Source organism: Poecilia reticulata, linkage group LG3 (assembly GCF_000633615.1).
Source record: "Poecilia reticulata strain Guanapo linkage group LG3, Guppy_female_1.0+MT, whole genome shotgun sequence".
In the NCBI taxonomy this organism is placed as follows: domain Eukaryota; kingdom Metazoa; phylum Chordata; class Actinopteri; order Cyprinodontiformes; family Poeciliidae; genus Poecilia; species Poecilia reticulata.
In genome coordinates this window covers 19,365,787-19,387,741 of record NC_024333.1, presented here as the reverse complement: position 1 = coordinate 19,387,741, position 21,955 = coordinate 19,365,787, and the positions used below count along the sequence as shown (strand labels likewise).

Below are 21,955 nucleotides of genomic sequence, written 5' to 3'. Positions count from 1 at the left end.
TATATATAGACTCTTTTTACAATGCAGTTTCTTTTTATTCTCTTTTATTATTTTTTTTAACCATTACTAGTAGTTTTCAGCATTAAATTTTTATTTAAGCCCCATCATCCTAATGGATTATTTGTAAACACTCAGAGAGATTGACCCCCCTAATTAATGCTTGACTCCATTCAAATTATAAACCACCAGAAGGGTTGTGAGTCAAAAATTATATTGTTATAGTAATTAGTGGTTATTACTATGGTTCCAAAAACATTTAAAATGTAAGTTTTGGTCTTACAGAACAACGTTTTCTGGACTTCTTAGAGGGAACGCTTTTACGTTGGTATGTTAAACTCTAAAAATGTGACCTTAGAGACGTGGACACGTGAAAACTCAAGTACAAAACATTAATTCATCATCCATTAATTGCAGACCTGACTGGGTAAAATAAAGAACGACCGTCATTTGCATATATACCAAAGCTTTTACAAAAAAAGAGCTTCCAATATTATTCTGTTTAAAAACACTGATTGTATCTTTACATTTGATCTACAATTGCTAAAATACTGACTAAATATTCACAGTCCATGAAGCCAGAAGGACAATTTCCTGGATAGCTCAGTAACAACACTGGGTGGTGCTACACACCAATGTCACAGCAGCGCATGTAGTCGTCATCACTGAATGCCACGAGTAAACTGACCGCAGCACGACACTGACACGGTTAAAAATTTACTCATCCGCAAGGTTAGGCCAAAATATGCCATCTCAACAAAATAAGCACACCACACCATGAAATGCATGAATTTCCTTACAAGCAATAGCTGAAACGTTTCCACTCATAGCTTACAGTGACGTCAAATCCAAACCAAAAGCAAATCGACGACAGAAAGCTGGCTAACAAGCCGAATGTTAGCCCTTTATATCAATGCAACAACGATGGAACCTATGAGGCTCACAGAGCACAAAGTAAATAAGAAAAATATTCTAGGAATAACAACCCAGACGCATTTATCATGGCAATAAATAAAAAACGGAACTATTACCCATGGCGTCCAGTAAACACTGGCATATCAGGTGAGAGTCTCGCTCAGAGGCAGATTGTGATGGGCTCCTCTGGTCCAAGCTAACGTTACTGTATGCTTTAACTTGGGATGAGCGTTCAGTATGGCAAGCAGTTATAGCACTTAATGAAAACATATTCACAGTGTCAATACTGTGAATAAAATGAAGAATTGAATCTTCTTCATTTTATTCATTGATAATCTTCTTTTAAATGAAGATTATCATGTTTTCTAAAATGATATTCCTAAAGTTAGAAAAGGGATTTTTTTAAAAGGCTCATGGAACCATTTTAACATGTATTGCTTTGCAACGGATATTTAATTAATAAATCTTGTCAGCTGCATTTTTTATGCCTTTTTGGCATCAAGTCAACATCATAATATGTAAAGTAGAATATGAAATTTCTTTAATCACTTACATAAAAAAGCTTAAAAATATAAGCATCTATCTATCTATCTATCTATCTATCTATCTATCTATCTATCTATCTATCTATCTATCTATCTATCTATCTATCTATCTATCTATCTATCTATCTATCTATCTATCTATCTATCTATCTATCTATCTGTCATTAATAATTTCTCCTAAAAGGACTGATTTTTGAGATTTCTTAAATTTTGACTGTAGTAAAGTTTTTCTAGATGTTCCTGGTGTTATTTTAGATTAGAAACAGTTATTTAATATCTCAAATTTATAGCAATCATCAATTCTTAAAGCCAAGTTAAGTTTTTTTGTGTAGCACATTTCAGCAACAGGGCTGCACAGTGGCACAGTTGGTAGAGCTGTTGCCTTACAGCAAGAAGGTTCTGGGYTCAATTCCCGGCCTGGGGTCTTTCTGCATGGAGTTTGTATGTTCTCCCTGTGCATGTGTGGGTTTTCTCCGGGTACTCTGGTTTGCTCCCACAGTCCAAAAACATGACTGTTAGGTTAATGTTTCTGTCTAAATTGTCCCTAGGTGTGAGTGTGTGTGTGTGTGCATGGTTGTTTGTCCTGTCTGTCTCTATGTTTAATTACATACGTTGTTTTAATTGTCATTTATTCAATTCTAAATGGCAAAATGGGAATTTTGAAGTAGTGCTGTTGATTATATGCCACGTCCACCTGCCCTACTCCCGTCTTTGACCAACCTCTGTCAGCGTAATCCTCCGCCTGCAGTAGATGTGCTGAGGCTAGAGTAGCCACCATTTTGCATGTCTAGTGTGTTCCTCCCTCCATTGCTAATAGAGACGATTCCAGTTCTTTTCTGGCATCATTACGGCTCGTAAGTACATTTAGAAAGTACCATGTTGTCACAAATATGTGGAAGTGTCTCTACTTGTAATTAAATACGAGTGCTTTTGATTGTACTTGCGATGTCAACTGACAGTTAGGCGCTGCATAGGAAGTCGCAGCCCTCAGTGCACCGGGGTTGTGCCTGTCAGCAGCTAAGTTGCTGGGCTAGGTATGTGCACTGCTGTGGTGTGCCTACTGACTAAGTCGTACAAGTCGTAACAACTTAAAATGGTAGGACATAGTGATTATTCTCTTGATAAGTAAGAAAAACCTTTGGTCGTCTTTTAATTTCGACGGTAACTGGTGTATTTGACAGAGAAATGTCAGGGAGCTAGCTAAAGCTAAGAAGGCCTAAACTGCATCATGTTCAGATCAATCGGTAATTAGAGGGGGGCTTAAGTGACCCCGGTCCTGTTTTCCATTCGTCTGATGTTATGCTGTCAATATAAACATTAGTTTAAAGAGACTTTTTCAGTCACGGTGACGCTGTGATGTCAAACTGATACCTTGTCCTTTCAAGTTCCCTAATATATCAGGGTTAGCTCGCTGATAGCTACTTCTTCACAGGTGTGCTTTCCTTCTGTAACTTCAGACATTGTTCCGTGTGCTTGGGAAAGTCTTTTAATACCTTTTGACGACGTGTAGAGTAATTCACCCCTAAGCAAACGTTGCATTTGGGGAAATCCAGGAAGCTATCGGCAGCTTTGCTAATGTGCTGACGACGTGGACGTGGATTTACTAAAGTTTTAAGAGAGGCTTTCCTGGCGTTGACGTTGTATCGATTTAATAGACTATTATCATATAGGCTTTTACTTTACACACAGTGGTCTTGTTGGTGTAAATTGGTGCACAAAGTGTGTTATTGTTGAGGAAGTCAGCTGGAAGGAGGAAGTGAGCTAACCACGGTGACGTTCAGCAGGTGTACATGGGCTTTTCAGGAGTGCCTCACCTCTTTTACAGTCATTTTTATCTACTTGTATGCCTAATTTAGCTACTTATTTGTGTTTTGATTTGGGATTTTGGTTTTCTATTCCAGTTTATTCATTTTGAAAAGATGAAATCTTGCAGCCACGCACGTCATTTTGTTGCTTTCTGAAGCAGGTGCAGGTAAATCGTAGCATAAAGCAATTGTTTTATTCTACAATTTGATCCACAGTAGAAAATGATGTTGGAATTATGTCATGTTGGTATGCAGAGTCAAATAAAACAAACAAATCCGTGTGCAAAAATAAAAATAATTAGCCGGTGATTATGCTGTAATTAGGACACCAGCTAAAGAACTTCTTTCAATGAAGCATTGATTGATTGTCTGTTTCTGATTAAAAACACACACACACACACACACACACACACACACACACACACACACACACACACACACACACACACACACACACAAATTGCAGCCCAAAAGTAGCATTTCATTTAGCCTACTCTTCACATTGTCTGTGTTTTAACTCTACAAGCTCCCTACAACTTTAGTGCAACATTTTTTTCCTGTGATTTAATTGATGCTCTCATTGGAAATGTAGCTTTTGAACGATGCATAGCAGCCTAATTGGATTTAAAGTAGACAACCACGCCTCAATCCCCAAAAGACAAAGACAACAGACCCTATGGCAACATGCAAAATAGAGACGTAGTCTCCGTGAGGAGGAGAGGCTGCTGCTTCCTCAGGCTGCAGCTTTTTCCAGTGCAAATATAATTCAGCATTAACATGTTTTAACATATTGTGTTGAAAAGACAGTTTGATCGTGACTTTTGTGAACAATTATGGGATTAAATCCTTTTCCTCTCGACACAGCCGACAAGAGTTGTGACTACTGTAGAAGCCTGTGTGTGTGTGTCTGTGTAGAAGTTCGCCAACATTAACCACACTTCTATTATTTGTGTTTTTATGCATGAATTTGTTTACAGTGCACATGCTGAGCTGATCACAAAGGCTTGATCACGTTTTCTTCTTTAAGAAAAGAAAAAAAAAAGCGAGTAAGATGAATCATCTGTTGCAACACATTCCTGTGATGTTTCATTAATTTCATTTGGTGTTTTCATACAAAGCCATATAAATGGTGCCTGATCTCTTGAGTTTACATTTGATGTGAGTCAGTAAGTCAACTCCTCTGTGGAAAAATGGGAGTAGTTTTTTTTTTTTAATTGTTGCTGTCTCTACTGTGCCAACAGGAAGAAGGATTTGTTTGTAACACAAATACGCATGTTGTAGGGTTTTGCCTTTGGACCTTTCGATTGCTTTGTCCCTGATAAATTTGTGTTGGTGGATCTTTCATAACATGACCCAAAAATGCTGATTTGGGTTTTGTTTGTTTTTAAGTTATGATTGAAAGTGTTTAAGGAAGACGAACCTGTAGGCTTTGACATGTCTGTTTGTGATTTTCTTGTTTTAGTGCAAACTGCTAGAAGTCTATTATTCTCCCTGATCACCACCTCATACATTTTTTTGAGAATAAGTAAACACCTTTGTCTTTCACATCCATCTGATGTTGTTTTTCCCCCCTGAACTCTACTCCCTGTTTCGGTTACATGGCAATTACAGAAAATGGCAGTAATGGGTTGTTTTTTCACAAACAAAAAAAAAAGAAAAGAAAAGAAGAAAAATAGATGTTGATTGTGGTAAATTATATTGTTGCACTGCAAAAACATGGTACTGTAATTCAATCAGCTCCTGGCAGTAGCTAGATTTATCTTTTGTGTTGATTATAAGCACAGCAAGAGATGCTTTATCATGATTCACGGAGCCCAACACTGAGTCCATTCAGCTCAGGTAATTTAAATGGTGTTAGAACAGACTAGCTCTCTGGCTTTATTAAAGTGTGGCCTTGGCTGCCCACCCTCTCTGTTCCTGTTTGATCAAAGTGAATTCTTAGAATAGCAGCTGCAACACACCACTTTTTTTTCAACAAAGGACCTTCCCTTTCCCCCCTCGGTCCGGATCCTTCTTTCTCTGTCAGCCGTTACCACAACGAACTGACCAAATCACAACTTGTAATTTAAAATGTTGTAAGGCCGTTTTTTTTGTTTTTAAAAAAAAAATTTTATTTTGGTTGCAAAGTTAAAAAGTTATCCAAATCTCACTGCTTAAGGAAATTGAAAATGACAAATTTATCTGGATATAACACAGAAATGCTCATATTTTAGGCTTTTTGTGGATGAATTCCTTCTGGACTTTACGCTTCACTGCACAGGGAAGTCAATAAAATTTGAAATTGAGATTGAATGAAGTTATTGTGTGCTGTTTAGCGGTACGTTTAAATTACTTTATGCAACTGATGTGGTGATGGCTAAGTTTTAGTTTTAGAGCAGTTCTTGCGTTTGCATGACTGATATTATGTAGAGACGTATGTTTGTATTGAAATGAAATGTTGGCATTTTTTAAAACTAAATTTCAAGTAATTTTTATGATTATATAATTGCCACAGGATATTATGATGAAATAAAATTGACAGTGCCAATCCCAAGTGTCGCCTGTATGTGCTGTAAAACATCTAAATTACTGTTTGAGAGTGTTTAGGCTGAAGGGAGAGATGACAAATCAAAAACTGATCGTTATTAACTAAACCATCTCACATCTTTAACTGTCAGTTTGGTTTTATGATTTTACGATTCGCTCCTCATGTTTCAGTGAAAGTGTTGGCAGGCTGTTTTAAAGTCCTTCCCAGAGTCGCATGCTAATGAAAATACCAAAATGATTTTATATCAGAAGTTCATCTGGTAGTTTATAGTGATTTTTCTAAAGGCCCTGTGTTGTGCGTGAAAAAGCGTTGTTCCTTTTTAACAAACATCCTCTCCATTTCATGAAACCAAAGGTAAAATCCATGCGCTCTAAAGGTAATTACCATATTTTTTTGTGACTTTTCACCTTCATTGTGTGACTGTACTCTTTATGATAAAAGGCTTCAGTGACAAACGAAGACAGAATGTGCAAGTCAGAGGGCTGCAGTAATGATCCTTTTAGGTTGATAACACTACTGAAAATTCTGGTTGGAAATTAAACAACAAAGAAATCTTTTTATTATTTTTTTAATAACGGCATACAGAAGTTCGTCTTTTTATCCGACTTTCTTTTTTCTTTTTTTCCCATGTGCATGTCTGTGGCTCTGTGTTAGACACATGCAGGCATGATTAGCATGCTGTTGATATTCAAACATAAGGCCCCGCAGCTTCTTCTTTTAAAGTTACATAGGGGTGTACTGAGCACTGGGCATGCTTTCTGCACAAATTGTTTCCAACTCTATCATAAGGTGGGATTTTACGTTTTACTTTTTCCAGTTCAGCTTAAATTCAGCTGCTTTTGCATCAACTACGCCAGTTTTGTAATCAGCTGAAGCGTGAAGGAAGCAGAAAAGTTCCTATAAATTAATATTCTGCACAGCTTTCGATGTGATGCGAGTAGTTGGACCTGCTGCAATGAGTCTACAGGTGTTGGTCTGCTTGTTAATCACGTTGACCTGAGCTGCAGTCGTAGCTTTTTATATTTTAGTGTTGCAAAGATGTGAAATCTTCTGGTTTATTGACATTTTGAAGAGGATTACCATTTTATCTCCAGAGCTACGCTTCCAGACTTTGAACTGATTAGAAGATTTTGGATAAAGGAAGTACAGATATCTGATTTTTATATCGCAAGTGATTTATTTTGGAACAAAGTGATTGTGCAGCTTTCGCACTTTTCTTTTTGCTTCGTTTTCCCTTTGTATCTTATTTTCATTCATTTTAATGTTCGGTATTTAGTGCAAAATTTCTTTTCACGACAAAGCATGCTGTCTTCATAAATATTTTAAACTTTGTGCTTGTGTGCTCCTAGAAGCTTCTCTGTGGAGGGAATTAAATTTCACTCGTTCTTCTTGCCTGTTTCTGCTCTTAATTCTGCTGAGGAGTTCAGCGTCCTGAAACCAACGCACAGTTTTTGCAAGCAAAAAGTGAACCAATCACAAAATTGTTCTCACTTTGAATGAACTTCAGGCGAAGAAGATTATTTCATTCCCAAAAAATTGATCAATTTTTTGACTATTTGCACTTTGTTTGGTAGTTTTGGTGAGTAATCTTAGTTTATGCCACTCCACTTTTAATATGTACTACACACTAGGTGTTTTAAGTAATTAATGGTGGCTGTTTGCCAATTCCTAGAGGCCTGATTCCTGTTTTGAGCGTGATGTGGTCTCGTGTCGGTAGGTAACACCCTTTTCAATCTTCTGTGTTCTCCAGAGAATGCCAGCTCCGATCAGACTGCGGGAGCTGATCCGGACCATCCGGACGGCACGGACCCAGGCAGAGGAGCGAGAGATGATCCAGAAAGAGTGTGCTGCTATCCGCTCGTCTTTCAGAGAGGAAGACAACACATACCGTTGCAGAAATGTGGCAAAGTTACTTTATATGCACATGTTGGGCTACCCAGCCCACTTTGGGCAGGTGTGTGTGTCTGACTAAGAGGATTAAATCTCATTTGATTTCCAGTGAACGTGACGTTTCAGAGATGATGACCTGAGTGTGTTGTGACTCTTTGTCTTGTCTCTAGCTGGAGTGTCTGAAGCTGATTGCATCCCAAAAGTTCACTGACAAACGGATAGGTTATTTGGGAGCTATGCTTCTTCTGGACGAGAGACAGGATGTTCATTTACTAATGACAAACTGCATTAAAAAGTAAGTGAAACTCAAACTGCACACAGCTGTGTGAAGTGGTGATTTAGATGAAAACTCAGATCTTGAGTTGTTTACTACTGAAACACGAAACAACATCATAAGCTGTTCTCTGTTGTAGAGATTTTGCTTCTTCCTCGCTAAATCATCATCTTCCTAATGTGCTCTAACCTCATGTGGCCGTCTGTATTACAATATTTAAAACGGCTCCATTTTATTCTGCTGCGTTTCCACGGCTTATGTGATTCGTTTCTTCCACACCAGTGATTTGAATCACAGCACACAGTACGTCCAAGGCCTGGCTTTGTGCACTTTAGGCTGCATGGGGTCCTCAGAAATGTGTCGTGACCTGGCGGGGGAGGTAGAGAAGCTGCTTAAAACGTCCAACTCGTACTTGAGGAAAAAGGTAAGCTTCACTTTGTTTGGTTTTTGTGCTTTCATATGTGAAAATTAGACGTTTACAGATGAAACGTAAAGGTGAAATGGAATAAGAAACAATGCTCAACCATCTCTTATTTCAATCTGTAACAGGCAGCGCTGTGTGCAGTCCATGTCATCAGGAAGGTCCCAGAGCTCATGGAAATGTTTCTTCCAGCCACAAAAAACCTGCTGAGTGAGAAGAACCACGGTAAGTGGAAACTGAACGTCGGAGGCCAGCTGACGGCCACCTGGGAAACGGGGTCGTCCCACAGAAATGCAGAATCCGTCCAGTTTCCTTCTACTCGCAGTGCCACGTCGAGTACAACTACCTTCTTGACACGTCCTTTGCAGAGGACATTGGAACCTATTGACCTGCCAAACACTTAGGTTTGTGTGCAGCCTATTGTATGGAGCACAGGGCAAATAAGATAAAATAACACAATGCGTCTGTTGGATAGTTTTGTTTTCGATGAAATGACCATAAAATAGGACAATGGTGTATTTAGTTATTGGTGCAGCTTTACTCCTGGCCCTTTGAAGAGCTGTTTTTAAATGGCCACAGGTTCTCTAATGAAGACTTCGTGGCATCAGTAAGTTGACAGAAGAGGAAGGTGTGCAGTAAATGCCCCGGGGAGGGGGGCTGAACTGAAGGCAGCTACGTTGAAAGATAGGTCTGTACTGGGCCAAGCTGCGCTGCCCACAGTTTAAGAAGATCAAGATCAGCGCTGATGTTTACGCAAAACATTACCTTGTGTTGGTTCTGTTCTACTGGCTGGACGCAAAGGATTCTGACTTTCTGCTTGAATACCGAATCGGCGATGTCGTGTTTAGCTAATTTGGTCTTTTATTTGAAATTATCCTAGTGCCAAATCTCATGCAGCAGTAATATTTAAACCATCAGCATCGTGCTGATTAAGCCAAGCAGGGAATCACAAACTTTTTATGTTTACAAATGGAATTACTCTTGAAACTTGGTTAATTGCTTAAACTCTAATATGTACCACTATATTTGCTTATAACTGTCATCGAAAGGTAATTTAATGGATCAAGTCTTCTGCTCACATCATTATAAATTACAGTAACAGAAAAATATATTTCAGTAACTCAGTTAAAGTGAAACCCCTGTATAGATTTGCTGCATGAAAGGTGAAATTAATTTGCTTGTTTATTGCTGATAGTTTTGATGATTATGTCTTGCTGCCAATAAAAATTTTATGCAGTTTCTAAGAAGTTGGAGTATATACAGTATATACAGTATATTTTCACCCTGTGGCTCTGCAGAGGAGATAAGAAACACAAGTTAAAGTTAAAATAACAGGTTTTAACTCGTCTGCTTAGTTTAAAGTCTGTCGTCTTGAAGATTCTCTATCGGTTCGGGTCAGGAGAGTCACACAGTGGTCATAAAGGCTGGTATTAGTATTTCTGACAGTGCTGGAGAGGGAAATGCTGCAAGGTTAACATCTCCTGAATATTGGTTTGTGTTTTTTATTCTTTCCAATGTATGTAAATAGTAGCAGTGTGGCGGCCTTCTACTGTTTGGTGGCCGTCGCTAACACTTACTGCCGTGGAGGAATTATTTTGCCTTGTAAATTCAGAGATGCAATGAGTGACCTTGTGAATTACAGCAATATTATGTTGTTGCTCTTTGTGCTGCAGTGTAAAATGACAGACAGACTTTCACAGGTGCAGCCAATAAAGCTAGTTAGGACTATGAAACTGATTACAACTGGTGCATCGCATTTACTGCAGTGAGGCATTAAATGCATTTTAATTACAAATATTAATGAGCAATTTGTAGATTTGCACGTGAATGAAAATCACCTGCCCCACCTGTCTTCTCAGGTGTTCTGCATACATCTGTCGTCCTCCTCACCGAGATGTGTGAAAGAAGTCCTGATATGCTGGCCCACTTCAGAAAGGTACGGACTGTCTGTGTCGCACAAAAAAAAAAAAGTCAAGCAGCTACTGGCACATTTGTCTGAAACTCATGTCACATTTCATTCTCCTTCAGTTACACATTTTATTTTTTAGGACTTAGATCGGCAGATATGTTAAACCAGATTATGATACGGGTCTTCTCCTAGTTTCAGATAATCTTTAATCTCCTCCCACTGTCTTTCCCCCATGTTGTTTCTCGACTGCTGCTGTTCCTTTCCTATACGAGTGTAACAAACTAGGCCGCCGCGTCTCATGCTCATAATTCTGAACATTATCTGAAGCTCTCTGAAAGTGAATGATTTTACCAGTTTCCCCTCCCTAACATCTACTTCATATTTTTTCTGTCATTTGTCTTTGTTACAATTCCTGCATTGTGTTAGAATGAGAAGGTAAGAGTACATTCTGATCTCATAGCTGGTGCATGCTGTTAATAGTTCTCACTCCTCACGGTCACCTCACACGTACCCAGACTTGTGTTCAGTAATGTCATGTCTTGTTTTCAGTTAGAATTTTGGTTTCTTTATATTGTACGGTGATCATTACTATGTCAGTGTTTTTTTAAATATTATACAAAACTGTTTTTGATCCATTCGTCAAAAACATTTCCCACTACTTTTAATGTGCAACTCGTTTAATCACAGACTTAAGAGAAATTGGCGGTTTATGGTTGATAGCCACAAGTCGCACTATGTAGTGGTAGTATAATTAGCCCTGTATGCAAACATATTAATGGGATGTAATTTTATATCTGGCCATATTTGTAAAGTGTTCTTGTCTGATTTGTGCAACATTTTTATTTACATTCTATAAGCCTGGTCTGGTATTCGCTTACACATTTTTATCTAAAAGGCTTATGTGTTTCTTTCTTTTTGGTTTAAGACTACAAAGACCTGAAAATTATTTTATCTGATTTGTTTTTTTGATGCCAAACTGCTCCACTACAAATGTTTTAGAAATTACTAACACAGAAAACTACTTTTCATTTGTTTTCCAATGTTTAATAAGTAGTTTTTGCACATTTCTTAAAGTGTAAAAAAGCTAACTTTAATAGTCAAATACTTGAACCCAACATGCTTTTACGGTCAGAGCCTAAATTTGATATTTTGCTCCTTTGACAATTTGTATCCATTTCTTGCCATTTTTCTTCCAACCTACTTCCATTTTGTATCCATGCATTTTCTTATTAAATATTAGCAGATTTTTCTATTTAGTTGGGCATTTTTTATTAAATCCTGGAGTTAAATAATCATTAAGCACAAATCTCACCTATAATAAAATCAGATGCATTCTATATTATGAAAACTTTCATTTCCCCTCATTGATTATGGTTCTTATGACGGTATGGACCCGTTTTCTGTTATGTGATCAAACTAAGATGACTCGACGATATCCTGCTGCTACATATTAATGTCTAGATTCTCAACATTACATTTCCTTCAAGAACACTGAGAGTTTAGATAATTATTTTAAATATTTTGCTTTTCCAATAGGCTGCTCACTTTGAAACGACCAGTTCCCTTTAATTTCACACCCTTACAATTTTAATTTTTGCACAAATGTTTTAATACATTTTCTTCACCATAGTTAACAGAAACTCCAACCCTGTTTCACTCTCCACATTTGAATATTTGTCACTTTATTATTAATAAGTTAATTTATAAACATTGTTCAGGTGTAAGTCTGGGATCTGTGCATAATATTGTGACCTCTCCTCTTTTTATTTCTTCTGTTGTTGGTATTTGTGGGGTTTTTTTTATAGCTGGTTCCACAGTTGGTGAGAATCCTCAAGAACCTAATAATGTCTGGATATTCTCCTGAACATGATGTGTCGGGCATAAGCGACCCTTTCCTGCAGGCAAGTCTTCATTATTAAAACCGCAGTTTGACTCAACTGTTTTCAGCACTTCTGTATTTAATTTATACACACAGAAAACACCTTTTGTTGTAATTGAATAAGCCACTAAGATCTAAACCGGTTCTGACATGTAGTTATCAAGCCCAGAGAAGAGAATTACTGTCATTACAGGATGTTTTTTTTTTTTTTTCTTCCTTAGGTGCGGATATTGAGACTACTGAGAATTTTAGGCAAGAATGATGACGACTCCAGTGAAGCAATGAATGACATTCTCGCACAGGTTAGAATGAAAAGTATTAATTGCTTTGATATATTTAGTCATTTTAAAGGAGCATTGCTTAAAGTGTGGCTCACCAACGGCTGTTTTGCAGGTTGCAACAAACACAGAGACGAGTAAAAATGTAGGTAATGCAATCCTGTATGAGACTGTACTGACCATAATGGACATCAAGTCTGAAAGTGGACTGAGGGTGAGAGATTTTTAATTTTTTTTGTTTATTTTGTTTTAAGGCAAACCTCTAGTATTTCTTTCTTTCTTTCTGATTTCGCTCTTCTAAATACTTTATTTTTTTCTTCCTTTCAGGTTTTGGCCATTAACATACTAGGTCGCTTCCTTCTTAACAATGACAAAAATATAAGGTAATTACTTTATTTAGCAATCTTGATCTTTTATGAGTGGATTAAATAAAGATGTAGTAAGCCCAGTTATTCCATTTCATTGAAAACTCCCTTGTTCCAGATATGTGGCGTTGACATCTCTACTAAAGACGGTACAAACGGATCACAATGCGGTGCAGAGGCATCGGAGCACCATTGTGGATTGTTTAAAAGATCTGGACGTCTCCATTAAGAGGTCACATCTCGCTTTTCTTCGACTTCTTTTCCACTCGTCGCCTTGTTTTTGACGCGATGCTCTGTTTCGGTGCAGACGTGCGATGGAGCTGAGTTTTGCCCTCGTGAACGGCAACAACATCAGAGGCATGATGAAGGAGCTGCTCTACTTCCTGGACTCCTGTGACCCAGAATTCAAGGCAGACTGTGCATCAGGAGTGTTTCTAGCTGCTGAGAAGTAAGGCCAAACATTCTCCATGCACTCAGGATACTTTAGAATGATTTTAATGTCTCACTCCCTCCTGGGCTGGGTCATTTCAGGCTTTTTTGTTGTTGTTTTTTTGAAGCATTACAGAATGAAGTCACTATATGTTACCCCATCTGTAAAGTTTCCACATCCTAGAAATATGGAATGCTGTATGATGATAAAATGAGTGATCCATCGTCTGACAGATTTTGCTGATACCATTTGTTTTCTGACAGCATTTGTCTTCCTGCATCCACAGTGTTGGATAACTTTTCCATTTATTTGATAAATGTTTTCATTCTTTTGCTTCACAGATATGCTCCTTCGAAAAGATGGCACATAGACACCATTATGAGAGTACTGACAACGGTGTGTATGCTACAGAAACTTTGCAATCCCTAAAGTCATGGCTGCAAGCCGTCTAGTTTGAGTTTGTCTTTGCGTCACCGGTTTTAGGCAGGGAGCTACGTGCGAGACGACTCTGTTCCCAACCTGATCCAGCTCATCACAAACTCCGTGGAGATGCACGCGTATACGGTTCAGAGACTTTACAAAGCATTGCTGGACGACATTTCACAGGTCAGAGAAGCTCTGGTTTGATCTACGATTAAGCGTACGCCGTGAATGTAATTGATATTTTACATTTTCAGACCATGTTAAGTATCCAGAATAAACTTCGTGGCGTTTTCCGTCTGTCTTCCAGCAACCTCTCGTGCAGGTTGCGTCGTGGTGCATAGGAGAATATGGAGACCTCCTGGTGTCAGGGCAGTGTGAGGAAGAGGAGCCCATCCAGGTATTTTTGGAGAAATCCTGACTAGACATGAAACAGTCCTGTTTGAATCACTACACTGGTGAACGTTGTGGTTTCCTCAGGTGACTGAGGACGAAGTTCTGGATGTATTGGAAGGTCTTCTGGTGTCCAATCTGTCCACGCCCGTGACCCGCGGCTATTCCCTCACCGCCATCATGAAGCTGTCGACTCGTTTCAGCAGCGTGAAGTGAGTGAATGTTTCCCTCCTTTGTTGTTCTGCATTTATTTTCCTGACAGTTTCAGTTTTTCTGCAGCAGTTTTATGATATTTTATTGCAGTCGGCTTCCATATCGTAAGATTATACATCATCTAAAAATATTTACTCTGCCTTGTTGGACAGAGTCAACCATGACTCACAGAGACGGATGACTTTGTCTCACATGATTTACTTTGTCAAACAGATGTTTGAGATTAGCTGTATAAGTGAAGCCATATCCACTGCAACTTTTAAGGAGCTTTTTTGATAATCTTGATTTTAGATCATTGTAAAAAAACTAAACAAAAAAACTAATACATGAACAAAGTTGTGGCCAGATTGCTGTAGGTCAAGAGTGGTTACTTAAACAAAAATACTTTTCCAGATTAAATTTCTAAATTGGAGCTTTCTGCTTAATCATGTTGCAGTAACCAAAAACGCAGCAGAATCATTCATCTTTCATAAAGATATGAACATTGTATTCAAGAGAAGATGTTAAATTTTATTGGGTAAAATGTGCAGTCTGCTAAAAATGATTTCAGTTAAGATTAAAGTCAGAATTCATTTTTTTTTCTTTTTTTTTTTGGCCCTAAACTTCTTCCGTAGTTTAGACCACAAATGATTACAAGATAATTTTTTGTTTTGCCCATGTCACTTTGGAGTCAAGGTTAATTAATGATTAAGTAGCGCTTTTAGCTTTGGCTGCAATTTGACTTTTAATTATTATGCTTTTTTTTTTTCTATGTGACATTTTTAATAATTTAAAAAAAATCTGTTTGTGTTTTTAGCCGAATCAAAAAGGTGGTTTCAATATACGGGAGTAGCATTGACGTGGAGCTTCAGCAGAGAGCCGTGGAGTACAACGCACTTTTCAAGAAATACGACCACATGAGGTGAAGCTTCCTGATGTCTAACAAAATGAAAAAGTAGAACATCCATATTCAGGGTTTCTGAACATTTAGAGTTTTGTATTTGCTCATTTCTGTAAAATTTTAAATGCTTACATATTTTTTATACTAGGTAGGTTTTAAATGATGTTATGTCTGAAATTTGCAGCATCGTTCGTTTACTTTGTGATTTATAGCTTTTGCTTTAAAATTGTATGTTCAGGAACATCTAAATATTTTTTACATCATGCAAATTACCTTTTCACTGAAAAGTATAAATTTTAAAATGTTTTCCTTGAAAAGGAATGTTGTAGCAAAAGTCTTATATACATGCTATTAATAATTATGAAGCTTATGACACACTGCAGGAAAGTGTTGAAATCTGATGTAAAAACATTCCAGCCAGGTGAAAAACACAAATTAAAGATGACAAAGATAGACTGACCTTGTTTATGCTATTAAGCAGGTATATGTATATATATATATTCCTTTATAGACCAGCTCTTCTTGAACGTATGCCCATCATGGAGAAGACGGCCTCCAACGGTCCCACAGAAATCGTACAGACAAACGGAGAGACTGAGCCATCTACGGTGGAGGCAAAACATCCACCGCCTGTCACCCAACCAACAAACCAAGTGAGAAAAATTTCAAAGAATATTTATTATTAATATGCAAGTTAAACACCTAGATCAACACTGACAGCCTTTGACTTTATAAGTTGTTTTTTTTTTTTTTTTACTAAAGTTTTCAACTGAAACTGTTTTAATTTGTCTCAAACTTTCTATAGTGTTATTATTTGTTAATCTACTAAATGATTACATGTATTGACCGAGTCTCCATGTTGTCTTTCCTCTGTAGGCTAATGATTTGTTAGACCTGCTGGGAGGAAACGATGTGGTGCCGGTAATCCAGACTACGATTCCCACAAAGCCTGCCTCAGCTGGAGGAGAGCTGCTTGACCTCCTGGGTGACCTTTCACTAAGCGGTACGACGCTCACCTGAAAGCGCTCTCTTAATCTGTTTAAAGGAAAAATCAACGACTTGGTGTAAATTTTTGATTTTGTTGTCAGTGTTAACTTGATCTTCTGGATCTAACTTAACCTCAAGTTAACTTTTTACTCTGTATAATAAATCTCTCTGCTGTAGTGTACACTTGTAAAGAGCCAACTTGGACATTGATTTAAAAAAGGACTTTTATCTATGAAAGAATATTTTCTAAAACATCTAGAAAAGCATATTTGATTTCGTTACTTCCTCAGGCGGTCCGGCGCCTGCACCCGCTCCCTCAGTGCCCACTTCCCAGCCGCCTTTCCTGCTGGACGGCCTCACTTCACAACCCCTGTTCAATGACATTGCAGCTGCAGGTAGGAGTGTGTTCCTCCTCTGAGCTACAAATATGCTGTAGTTTTTTAAAAAGAAATCTGCTTATTATGAGGCTTTAGTTGGCCTTTTTGGTGAGATTTTTATTGCATTGGCAACTCTGATCTTATTGTGAAATGATTTCCATGAATCTCCTGCTTAGGTATTCCTTCCATGACTGCATACAACAAGAATGGTCTAAAAATAGACTTCACATTTGAGAGAGCTAACCCTAACCCAAACATCGCAGTCATCACCATCCACGCCACCAACTCAACAGAGGCTGAAATGACCGACTTTGTTTTTCAGGCTGCAGTACCAAAGGTAATCGCACAACAATCCTCTACATGACAGACGTCTCACTCGTTTACTGTATTCTTTTTTTTTTTTTTTTATGTTTAATTTGTCCCCAAAGATAACAAGCTATTTTACACAAGTTTATGTTTTGAAATCCTAAATTTGACTGAAAATTAAGATTTATGATGAATTCTAATTGTTCGGCTGCTGCATCTATGACATACAAAATAATGAAAGGTCTTATAAACAGCTTGGCAAAACAAAAAAAAAAATTTGGTGCGTTTAAAAGCAATGTCTCAATATTCTGCATTCAAATTGGGTTGGACTAAGCTGACCAATGAGTGGACATGAGCATAGCTTGCATTTGCAAAACTGTCACACACGCACGCACGCACACACACACACACACACATCCAGGCTACAATGAAGGAAAGCAGTTGTGACTGCTGAGAAGGTTAAAAAAATAAATAAATAAAAATTATGTTTTAACTAAAATAAATGGATGTTAATGAATTATTAGTGTTAGTATTACAAGTATTGGACTTTTACCTTGGGTCTTATCATATCACAAGCTTTTTTTTTCCCTGTTTTTGCAGCATTTTAATAAAACATATTTTTTTTCCTTAAAATGAAGAAATTGTTGGGGTTCTGTGGAACATACAGTAAATGCTCCTAGATTTGCCTAAATTTTTAAAACGTAACAGTCATTTGACCTCGACACCCATCTATTAGAAATTAACTAAACTCGTCATTTTAAAGCGTTTTTTTTTTCCACGTGCGTTATTGTTTCATCTGAAATTGTTGTTTTTCGTCAGACATTCCAGCTGCAGCTCCTTTCCCCCAGCAGTAACGTCGTCCCAGCTCTCAACCAGGGAGCCGTAACACAGGTCATCAGAGTTCTCAACCCACAGAAGGTGAGTTTCTTTTCAAATATCTCTTTTATATTTTAGTTTCATAGCAACACACCCATATTTACAACTTCCATGATTTTTTTTTATTTTTTAAAAAAAAATTTTTTACAACGATTTCTGTTTTTACAATCAAAACCTTAAAATTTCAGCAACAACTACGAATGAGGATCAAACTAACCTACACCCACAAAGGCTCGGCCGTGCAGGACCTGGCAGAGGTTAATAACTTCCCCCCGCAGTCGTGGCAGTGATGACCGGCTCCTGCTGCCTCCAAAAAGCCCCACCAAGGGAACTATGAAAACCTTTTTTTTCTTTTTTTTCCCTCCTCCCACACGTTCTTCACCTCCCACCCTTTCTTCCAACGGACCGCCCTGTGACATCACTGCAGACCGCTGCCCTCGAGTTGCATGGGAAGCAGCAGAGCATCAGGAGGATAGAGGAGATGTTACGAAGACCCTGTTGGCATTACAAGAGTAATTGGGGAAAAAAAAACATATCAATCATTGAACTTTCTCTTTCCGCTCTTAATTATTTTCTTAGTATGCTGATGTATTTTTCTCACACCCCTCCTCCATCACCACACCCAGAAGGATTCATGCGCACCGTCCACTGTGGCACACTTTACCTCTGAAAAAGTGTTGCTCCCTTTGGGCTTTCTTTCTTTCTTTTCTTTTTTTTTTGATAATCCTAAAATGCAGTTTGAGGCATTTGCTCCCTTGATCGGTAGGATTGGCTTTGCTTTCACAAACCATCATTCCTATGATGGCAGCAGGAACAACTTTGAAAACTTTTTCTTTCTCCACACTGTCAACAATATAACTTCAGAGTTGTATTCATTCTGAATTACATTAATTTGCTAAATGCATGTGTGCTGGGGTCACAATCACATCTGGACTTTAAGCTCCGAGGGAGAGGAGGGGGGGGGGGATTTCTGATTCTGTTTCTAAACCGCTTCATCCGACTCTGTGGCTGGGCTCAGAACATTTCCCCTCGCCCAACACCTCATTCGTAGGGAATCGACAGCTTGTAGATCTGTACAGAACAGTAAGTTTTATGTACTGCAGTGAATACGTTGTCGCTCTGAAGCTTACCTGAAAACGAGCTGCGTTTGTGTTAGAGAGAGATCGGCATTTTAAACTTTTCCTGCATCTGCGTCATCAGTCGGGACTGCATTTTGACTTCTGTTTCTGATTTGTTTAACCTGATTGAACTTGGTCACCATGCTCACACATGTAAATGAAGCTTGTCTTGAATGTAGTAACTTGCACTGAATGCTTTTCTTTCCCCTCTCTTAATTCTTCTTTCCAAGTCTTTTTTTTTTTGGTCGGGGATGCTCATCTTTATTGGCACTGATTTTGTGAGAGTTTGTTTTGTTTCTGCAGTAATTATGCCTGATATCAAAGTGATGTGCCTTTCTGACTTTAGCTGGGTAAAAAAAATTAAAAAGTGAGCATCGTCTGTCGCTCGTGAGAGATTTGAACTAAAATACCACTAACCTGAGCAACAATTTTGGTTCAGAAATTTGTAAATTACATTAAAATATTTCAAATTATATCTTGATTTTCTCAGATTTCTAATAAAAACGAGAGTCGATAATATTTAAATCCTGTAATTAAAGCAAAGTTAATGGCAGCTAATGTGTGCAAACGTTGACAAGCTGGCATCGTTATTTTTCAAATTCTCCAAAAAATCCTTCAAGCAACAGAGACTGAATTATTAGTCGGAGCTAAGGAAACATTTTTTTTTTTTTGGAAGCCGTCTTCACTCTCGTCAGAAGCATGCCGTCATCGGGGATAGGAACCTTAATACCTCACGCTGTTTTCTTTCTGTTAACTTTAGTGGCAGGACATCGGCAGCTTTTGTTTAGTCGCCAAATGCAATGGAGGGTTGGGGAGCGTCTGCATGAAGAAAACTAACAGCAGTCTGTGCATCTCATTACTGAGCTCACTAAGACCCGCCGATATAACTCCTCTCACTATGCTTCACTCATCTTTTAACTTCTGTGACCAAATCAGAGATATACTATTAGCTTTGGAAATATTTTTGAGCTCATGATATGTGTATATGGAGAAATCTTTTTTCTGCTGAACGTTTTTCTTCTGTTTGTTGATGAATGCTATTTTGGCTTTTTTTCTGTACATACTGAGGGCTTTTACAAATGTTTGTCTATTGTACTATCTTTCATCCTTTTTTTAGATATCATTTTCTAAACAAAATTCCAACTACTCACAATGTACATTGTCTAAATAGATTTAGTCGGTCTATAACGAGACAAGTATGTATCATCACTCATTCATTGTAAAAGATTTATGATCTGCCTGTACATTGTATATAGTTGTAAAACAAAAAAACGCTGATCAGATTAAATAAAATCCACATAAAAGATTAGTTGGAAAGTATAATTGTATGCATATATGTACAAAAGTAATCTTAAAAGGATGCAATGGAGCTTCATTTGGTTTCCTGCTGAGTCCTGATTGGACGTCACGCCCTGGCTTCGTCAGGTCTCGGGATGGTGTGTTTCTAACATGGCTTTAACACACACACACACACACACACTGAATGATGCACTGTACTACTGAGGAGCAGCGACTTGAGTTGTGCTCCCCCGCCCCTCGAACACCTCTCGCATCCACGGCCTCTTGCAGAGCGGCTCCCTTGCCAAGACGCATCTTTGGTTTGGCCTTACGTGCTCTCTTGATCTTCTCTTCAACCTACTGTTTGTTTTTGTGAAGCCCGTTTTTGTGTTGGTGTGTTCGCTCTCTCTCTTTCTCTCCATCCAAAAGCAAGGACACTGACTGCCATGCCTGGATTGTTTTTCTCCCTTTTTTTTGTAAAGTTCCCTTTATGGTAAATTGGTTTGCTTTTAACCTGCATGGTTTGACTGTCATTTACAATCCAAAATGATGCTGTAAAATCCATGCGGAAGCTCAAGGTTTTTGTAATGTAAATCAATACAATGTTCTATTTCTTTTAATAGCTTTATTTAATCTACTTATGTTTAATGGAGGTAAACCAGATGAAGCATGTGCTATAAGGTAGTGAACACAAGGGGGAGCTGTGCAGAATGGAAGGCTGGCAGGGGGAGAGGACGTTTCATACACCTATTCCTGAATGTGTTTTGTGTGTGTGTGTGTGCGTGTGGTCTTATTCAAGCTGTATGTTAATCACACCTGATTAGTAATTTCTATGAAGCTGTTGACATTTTACAAATGGAAGAGAGCCCAACATTAAAGCTTTGGACACTATAACTGAGGAGGAAGGAAACGAGCACCTGTCGGTGGCGTGGTCAGGTCTGTATGTGTCTGTGTGTGTGTGAAGAAAATCATCTTTGAGAGAGCACGACTGTGCTATCTGTCTTTTATCCGCATAGGACGTAATTCTTTTGGCTGCAATTTCAACTCTCAGCTTCTGAGCTGCATGTGAAGAACTGTAAATAAGGTCGTTTCTACTCTTGGTGTGAAACCTCTTTTGCAAATGCAAGAAAAGTTTAAATGTTCTAATCTGTCACTCTCCCATCGAGGGGCAGCACGACTGTGCAATTAGAAATCGTTCATCATGAGCTTACAACCTGAATACTGTTTTATTTTTTTGTTTTGTTTCACTTTTGGGGCAAAGAAAATGCAAATCCATCATCTGGATCTCTTGTGTTTTTTTCCTTCCTTTGCTGGGATGAAGTTGTTTTGTAAAGGGCTTGAAAGGGCATCTAAATGCACATCCTGGTCCTTTTCTATTTGTTTTTAAAAGAGGGGGTGGAAAAAACTGATTTCACTTTGCTCTGAAAACATGACCTGTGACTCCCTTCCCTCATCTCAGCGACCCGCCCAGCCCGAAAACGTCTAAAAACGAATCAGATTTTAATTAATTTTTGTGTGGTTTTTTTGTTGGTGGGGAGGGGAGCGGCGTGAGATTCCCCGTTTTCCAGTTCCATGGCTTCGAGGAGAGTGTGAATGTCAGACTGAAAATATGAAATAATCTTTAAAGATGAGAAGTTGTAAACTATTAAATGGATTATTTTCAATTTATGCTGTGTATTCTTGTCTTTGGGTTGGAGATGATGATCAAGCGAATAAAAAAAGTGAAATAAAAATCAAGTTGAAGTATGGAAATTTGTGCCGTGTGTCTGCTCTGCCAAACAAAAGTTTGGTTTTTAAACTAAAAAAAAAAGTTTGTATCGTTCGTGGATTTTCTTTTCCTGAATGAAGTGCATTAATCAGTTGCTTTTGTTT

At 38.2% G+C, this 21,955-nt stretch overlaps 2 protein-coding genes across 3 annotated transcripts in view; one reads left to right on the top strand and one right to left on the bottom strand.

Annotated features, from left to right (window-relative positions):
* znf821 (zinc finger protein 821) overlaps window positions 1–1,129 on the bottom strand; it is a 16,377-nt gene extending 15,248 nt beyond the window's left edge. The window contains exon 1 of the mRNA XM_008405354.2: window positions 1,029–1,129. Coding sequence (XP_008403576.1) covers window positions 1,029–1,032 — 4 coding nt within the window. The 5' untranslated portion in view covers window positions 1,033–1,129. The remainder of the gene's footprint in view (window positions 1–1,028) is intronic.
* A 1,084-nt stretch (window positions 1,130–2,213) lies between these two features.
* Window positions 2,214–21,749, top strand: ap1g1 (adaptor related protein complex 1 subunit gamma 1). 2 transcript variants are annotated; one of them, XM_008405351.2, is made up of 24 exons: window positions 2,214–2,311; window positions 7,540–7,743; window positions 7,850–7,974; window positions 8,236–8,377; window positions 8,503–8,599; window positions 10,234–10,310; window positions 10,710–10,718; window positions 12,089–12,184; window positions 12,384–12,464; window positions 12,556–12,654; window positions 12,768–12,823; window positions 12,924–13,037; window positions 13,113–13,253; window positions 13,577–13,631; window positions 13,719–13,841; window positions 13,966–14,055; window positions 14,136–14,260; window positions 15,058–15,162; window positions 15,653–15,794; window positions 16,018–16,144; window positions 16,419–16,523; window positions 16,682–16,842; window positions 17,631–17,729; window positions 17,876–21,749. In XM_008405351.2, exons 2-24 carry the CDS (start codon window positions 7,543–7,545, stop codon window positions 17,975–17,977), a joined length of 2,472 nt encoding a protein of 823 aa, XP_008403573.1. In that variant the 5' UTR covers window positions 2,214–2,311; window positions 7,540–7,542; the 3' UTR covers window positions 17,978–21,749. The 2 variants fall into 2 exon arrangements, with proteins under 2 accessions (XP_008403573.1, XP_008403574.1); XM_008405352.2 differs by lacking the exon at window positions 10,710–10,718.
* The last annotated feature ends 206 nt before the right edge of the window (window positions 21,750–21,955 follow it).

What these genes read in the sequence shown, in the direction of transcription:
- ap1g1 (XM_008405351.2), top strand. Translation starts at nt 7,543, where the DNA reads ATGCCAGCTCCGATCAGACTGCGGGAGCTGATCCGGACCATCCGGACG. An exon ending in AAGAAATACGACCACATGAG is followed by an intron (nt 15,163 to 15,652) that starts GTGAAGCTTCCT and finishes ATTCCTTTATAG; the next exon opens with ACCAGCTCTTCTTGAACGTA. An exon ending in CAATGACATTGCAGCTGCAG is followed by an intron (nt 16,524 to 16,681) that starts GTAGGAGTGTGT and finishes TCTCCTGCTTAG; the next exon opens with GTATTCCTTCCATGACTGCA.